This window comes from Otolemur garnettii, unplaced genomic scaffold, assembly GCF_000181295.1.
Source record: "Otolemur garnettii isolate 467f Iridium unplaced genomic scaffold, OtoGar3 scaffold00070, whole genome shotgun sequence".
NCBI classification, from domain to species: Eukaryota; Metazoa; Chordata; class Mammalia; order Primates; family Galagidae; genus Otolemur; species Otolemur garnettii.
In genome coordinates this window covers 9,096,504-9,102,964 of record NW_003852465.1, presented here as the reverse complement: position 1 = coordinate 9,102,964, position 6,461 = coordinate 9,096,504, and the positions used below count along the sequence as shown (strand labels likewise).

Here is a 6,461-nt window from a genome sequence, read left to right as displayed (position 1 = left end):
TGCTAGAAAGTCTTTCTTTTTCTTTTTTTTTTTTAATTGCCCCCGCCCTGTGGTGAAGGTGATGCCTGAGGAACAGACTTGGGCTTTAATACAGGTACAGCAGAAGCAGATATAGGCAGGGAAGCCAGAAATAGGAACTGGTTTGGAGGGAAATTAGATGGAGCAAAAAAGTCAGAGGTCGCTGGGGCTAAATCCGCGCTTCCCCTCACCACCACCGCTCCCTCCCACCCCCATCTATAGTTAAAGCAGGTCTTGGTCTTCTCCTGGGATAGTCCCTACAACTCCAGCTTGATCTCACTTTCTGCTATGATTTTTGACACTGATTGGTGGACACTCAAGATCATTTAATCTTCCTCAAGTACCGTACCTCTTTCCTAATACAAATGCAAAAAAGCGTGGGAATCCCCCTTCGGGGGAAGAAACAGTGCAGCTTTAAGAGAAAGGGGTCGGAAGAAGAGGGCGCTGACTCAGAGGCTTCTACCATTGGCTGCTGGAGGGGATCCTACCTCAGGGATTGGCTGCCACAGAGTCCGCCTCCTCCTGTGATTGGTTCAGCTAGAGATATATAGTGTGGCTGTGCCGGCCTCCGTCTCAGTTGAAGGGAGGCAGAGAATCCTCCAGGGCTGGTGTGCTGGGACGCACCTACCAAACCTCGCCTCTCAGGATCCGAGTCTGAGTCCCGCGAAAGCTGCGACCATGAAGGAGAGACGGCCCCCCCAGCCAGTCGTGGCCAGATGTAAGCTCGTTCTGGTGGGAGATGTGCAGTGTGGGAAGACAGCGATGTTACAGGTGTTAGCGAAGGACTGCTATCCCGAGGTGAGCTGCCCGCCCGCCAGCCAGCTTTTCTCCCCGCGTGCCTGCTAGGACGGGGGGTAAATTCCCGCTTACCCAGGAGACCTGTCTCCCCAGCCCCACCACACCCCGTCCTCAGCCGCTTCCAGAGGCTGCCCCATCCCCAGCTGCTTTCTGACTGGAGAACTGCTCTGCTTTAGCCTCCCTTGAGACCTGTCCCACTTCTGCCGCCCCGCTGGCTCCTCCTCACCTCTTCACCCAGAGGCCTCATCAAATCCCTTCATACCTTCCTTCATCCCTGGCTTCTGCTCTCGGGAGAGGGAACTGGAGGCACTGGAGAACCTGGGGTTTCTCCTTGACGCAGTCCCTTCCTGTCCCCTTGCCCCTCCGCAGAGGTTCAGTGAATGTGTCTCCAGGCAGGCTTTTCTGCTGCCCCTTCTCCTGTTCACCTGGCCCAAGAGGCTTATAGGGAGGAGATGGAATTGGCTGGAATTGGCTTGTGGCTCACTAAAATTGGAAGACCACCAATTCCAGGGATGAGAGGAGTCTCTGTGTGTGTGTGTCCCTCCCTGGCCATCTAGGATGGGGGGGGGGCTTGTCCCTGGACAGCCCCTTCCCTTCTGCCCCATGTATCCCCACCTCTGGCTCTTTATCTGTTGTCACTTTAGGGTCTCACTAGGATGAGTGCTTGTGTAGCCAGCACTAACCAGAGGGTTCAGAGGATAGGGTGCCCAGGTGTGAATGGTCTCTCTTCTCACAGACCTATGTACCCACCGTGTTTGAGAATTACACAGCCTGTTTGGAGACAGAGGAACAGAGAGTGGAGCTTAGTCTCTGGGATACCTCAGGTAAGACTGGCCCCAAATGCCCCTTTTGCACTTCCACTGGTCTGCTGCAGTTGCTGTCTTTTAGAAATTGTTTCCCATTTGGTGGAGAGGAGTATAGTGCTTGCCAGGAAACCTGAAGATTCTTTAGTTGTGGGGAGGGGTGGCAGTTGGTCAATTCAGTTGAATGGTCCGTGACTATAGAGTAGATGAACCCTACAGAACTCACTTCTCTGGGTCTAGTTCTATCCTTCAGAGGGCTTGGGTGATGAGTGAAGGGACTCATGAATACTGGGCGGGGGGGGGGGGGAGAGACAGTCAATGAGGCTTCTCGATTTCCACTCCCTGCCACCCAGTACACACACACACACACACACACAACCTTTCCTTCCAAAGTCAAATAAGAGGCAGGGAGCTGTGTGGGGGGGCTTTTGTGGTTAGGGCAGGGAGACAAGCCTGCTTTGGAGGAAATATTGGTCACACTCAGTTTTCTTTCCTGGATTCCATCTCCGGCCACTGCTGTCCTCCTGCCGCAGCTTAGCTCCACTCGTCACACTTCTGCGGCTCAGGGATGAAGCAATGCATCATTGATGTTTCGGAGGGTGGGGGAAATGGCTTAATATAGGGCATAGTCATGGTGTGAATAGTGGCTGGCAGGGTGCAAGGGGGTTGGCTCTGACGGTTTTCCCTGTACCGGGTTGAGGTAGAAGATGCTCTGTCTCTCTAGAATGTAAAGAAAACTGTTTTCCCAGCCTGTCACTCCCAGTCCCTTAGTGCTAGGGTATTGTTTGCTTTGATTCTGACCCCTTCCCACATCTCTTTAGCCCAGACTTTTTTTTTAACAGACTGGCTTAGAGTTATAATTAAGGAATAAAATGTAGAAATAGGAGAAAGAAAATAAAATCCACTCCTCCCCCAAAACGCATATTCAGGCTGAGTTTTAAAAGGAACTATAAATCATCAGGGGTTTCCTGTGATATATAATAGATATGATGTCCTGTTGTACCATGCTCCAATTTTGAGGTCTGAAAAGGTTGGGGGTAGGGGATGGTAGACAGAAAATGAGATTTCCTCTTGCTTCCCTGCACCCCAAACAAACATTCCTTAACCTGGTATGTTTTTCACTGTTGCAGTTCCAGGGGTGGGGAGGCAGGGTTTTGGTTATCCTGGACTGTGCTATGCTGGCTGGGTTGGACTAGAATGCAGCTTGGATGCATGATATATGGTTTTTTGGTTTTTCATCTGCTACACCCTCCCACCTCCCAATCTTCCCAGAATCTTACTGCAGCTCATCTCTTTTCACTACCACCGCCCAAACCCCCTGCTGCTTCCCTTCTCCTCCCACAGTGAGGGATTCAATGCAGCCCTTGGATCCCAATTCAGATAATGGAAAATCAGCAAATGTGGTCTCTATTCCCTGTCACACCCTATCTCCTAAATTCAGAAAGGATAAAGGCTATCAGTCATTCTCAAACTCCCTCTTTCAGGTTAGCTTCCTATAAGGAAGGAGGAAGTGGCTGGTGGTGTGTGGGACAGGGCTTCCTAACACTGGGACCAGGATGGATCCTGTTCCCATTATTCACTTGCTGGTCTTAGGGGAGGGGGATCGAGCCAAAATGGAGGCCTCATCCCCTCCCCCTTCCCTAGTGCTGCAGTGCTTCTGTTCCTCAGTGCTGCAGTGGTAAGACCCCACCTCAGAAAGGGATGGGAGTGATTGCTGAGGGAGCAGGTAGCTGTCCCAACTCCCCTGTACTCCTTTTTTTTTAATGACCACCCCCCAGTTTGGATTTCCCCCAGTTTCCATGGCGATTGCGGTACAGGGAGAGGGGCTGCTTGCTATTCTGAGCACGAATTGTCTGGGTTCCAAATCTGCTACTGCTCCTTCCCCAGGGTGGAGGGGGTTGGCTCCACTCCTAGAATTCTCCCATGGGGGACCACCTGGGTAGGTATTGCCTTATTCCACTCCCAGTGAAGGACCTTGCTCTAGCCTCTAAACCCCCAGCTATTGGTGCTGCTGTTTTTCAGATTGCCTTCCTGAGATCTTGGGATAGGGGCTACAGCTCCCCTTTTGCCCTTTTCAGTGTAAGTGATTTGGGAGGGTGGAGGAGTAGAGGTACTGAACCCTTGATGCTCTCCCTCCCTTTCCAAGCTGCTGGAGTTCTGACCCCATGGTAAAGAAACAGGGCAGCCAGTTATGTAACAGGCAGGTTTGTTTCTTCATTGGGGAGACCCTGGAGCAGAAGGGAAAGAGGAAACCTAAAACAAGCAGGGGTTGGGAGCATCCTCTACTCAGAAAACTAGTAGATCTCAAAGTAAGCCTTCTGTGGGAGACCCAGACAGGATCCATTTATATGTCACCCACTTTTATTTTGCCCTCTTTCCCTTTTTTGTTGGACTAAGGGAAATATTCTTGCACTGCCTTTGGCAGGTGGTCAGATCCCAAGCTTCCAGGCTACAGCTCATTCCTCTGGGAGATGGGTGGATCCTTGGGGATCAAGGATGGTATTCCTAGTCTCTTTGGACTTAGGCCTATAGGGACCGGAAAATACCATGGCTCATCATCAGTTCTTTTCTCCCTATACCAGGATCTCCCTACTATGACAATGTTCGTCCTCTCTGCTACAGCGACTCAGATGCAGTGTTACTGTGCTTTGATATCAGCCGTCCAGAGACAGTGGACAGTGCACTCAAGAAGGTAAGGCTAGATAAACTCTACAATCTCTAACTCAGCATGAGAAGAAGGAATCTTGGGGACCTTGTCATCTAATCCCCTTGTATGAAATAGAGAGAAACTGAGGCCAGGGGAAGGAAGAGATTTGCCTGAGGCCACACCATTAGCTACAGCTCTGAGACCAGAATCCAGGTCTCCTTACCACTTTGCCTCCTGCCCCTTCAACCCTATACCCTATACTGCTTTGCTAGAGGCCTGGCATGCAAATGTTTGAATCAGAGAGCCTTTAGGGGATATATGCTTGAGGATCATGGATGGGACCTTTGGAGGCAGCTTCAAGAGATCTTGTTCCCAGGCCCACTGAGACTAGGCAAGCCAGGCAGGTCTGAGCTGAACTATTGATGAGAAATGTTTGGGTCTGGGTGGATTTGCTTATACTGAGGAGTCCCAGGAAACCTTGCAGAACTATCATAGTTTCTCTGAAGGTGCTGGGATTATGTCCACTCCTTGTGAAGAGACTGGTTGGCATTTTGGAATTGTGAGGCCCCTTGATTAGGGTGAGGAGGCAGGTCCATATCCTCTATGCTTGGAAGAGAGTGGGAGGAGAATTGCCTGGTGCTCTTTCTGGTGACTGGGCTATTGACTGAGGGGACAGATTCCTGGGTAAGTACTGTGGTGGCCGCAAAGGCCTCATGGGCAGGAAGATGATGTAATTAGTTCAGTGGAGATGCTGTGACTCAGAGGGAGGACTGGGCTGGTGATAAGTGGGGTGGTGTGTGTGATGTTGCCAACCAAGCGTCTCTTGGTATCAGTATGCCACTGACCCTCCCTCCTGCCTTTTCCTTCCCTTCTTCCTGCTCTGGCCCTCAGTGGAGGACGGAAATCCTAGATTATTGTCCCAGCACTCGTGTTTTGCTTATCGGCTGCAAGACAGACCTGAGAACAGACCTGAGCACTCTGATGGAGCTGTCACACCAGAAGCAGGCACCTATTTCCTATGAGCAGGTGTGTGTGTGTGTGTGTGTGCACTTGTGCGTACACATATGCATGTATTAAAGGGTGGGGGTGAGGATAGCTGCAGGCAGAGCACCCTTGCTGAAACTCTCCCACTATGGCAAGATATAATTGGTGTTATAATTAGAAAACTAGTCACCCGGATAGAGGTAGTAGGTACTTGTGTATGCTATAGGTCAGTAGGTGAGCCATTCCTGTTTGTGCTAGGGTTTCTAAGATTGCATTGTGTGGACCACTTGTATTAGAATTATTAGAAGTATTTGTTAGAATTTCAAATTCCTGGCTCCACACCTACACAATCACTCTGGGAGAAAGAGATGGGTGGGAATCTGCATTTTTGACAAGACTCCTAGATAATTTTATTTATTTATTTATTTTTGAGATAGTCTCACTCTGTCATCCCAGAGAGAGTGCTGCGGTGTCATCAGAGCTCACAGCAACCTCAAACTCTTGCGCTCAAACAATCTTTTTGCTTCAGCCTCCACAGTAGCTACGACTTATATTGGCATATGCCACCATGCCCAGTTGTTTTTTTTTCTATTTTTAGTAGAGACGAGGTCTCACTCTTGGTTAGGCTGGTCTGAAACTCCTGAGCTCAAGCAATCTACTCAGCTTGGCCTCCTAGAGTGCTAGGATTATAGGCATGAGCCACCGTGCCTGGCCTGGATAATTTCTTATGCACATGGGAGTAGAAGGATCATTTCTTTTAAGCCAGTGTTTCATGTTACAATCTGATTTACTCAGTCTGGCGCCAGTATAGTTTTAAGAGCATCCCAGGTGATTTCTAATGTGCAGGTAGGCATCATCTTAAGAAAAATAATCAGTGGGGGGGTGGTGGTGGGACTGGCAGTTGGGTCCTCTCTGGAGTAGTCCTGGGGAGTGGCACATAGAAGGCAGTTTTGCAGAGCCATTTTTCTTTTTCTTTTTTTTTTTTTTTTTGAGACAGAGTCTTACTTTGTCATCCTTGGTAGAATGCCGTGGTGTTATAGCTTACAGCAACATCAAACTCTTGGGCTCAAGCGATTCTCTTGCCTCAGCCTCCCGAGTAGCTGGGATTATAGGCACCCACCACAACATCCATCTATTTTTATTTTATTTTTTTTGCAGTTTTTGGCTGGGGCTGGGTTTGAACCTGCCACCTCCAGCATATGGGGCCAGTG

The 6,461-nt window shown here is 49.7% G+C and overlaps 1 protein-coding gene across 1 annotated transcript in view; it reads left to right on the top strand.

Annotated features, from left to right (window-relative positions):
* The first annotated feature begins 599 nt into the window (after positions 1-599).
* The window catches only part of RND1 (Rho family GTPase 1), a 7,434-nt gene continuing 1,572 nt past the window's right edge, over positions 600-6,461 (top strand). The window contains exons 1-4 of the mRNA XM_003793591.2: positions 600-816; positions 1,553-1,640; positions 4,202-4,311; positions 5,158-5,292. Coding sequence (XP_003793639.1) covers positions 697-816; positions 1,553-1,640; positions 4,202-4,311; positions 5,158-5,292 — 453 coding nt within the window. The 5' untranslated portion in view covers positions 600-696. The remainder of the gene's footprint in view (positions 817-1,552; positions 1,641-4,201; positions 4,312-5,157; positions 5,293-6,461) is intronic.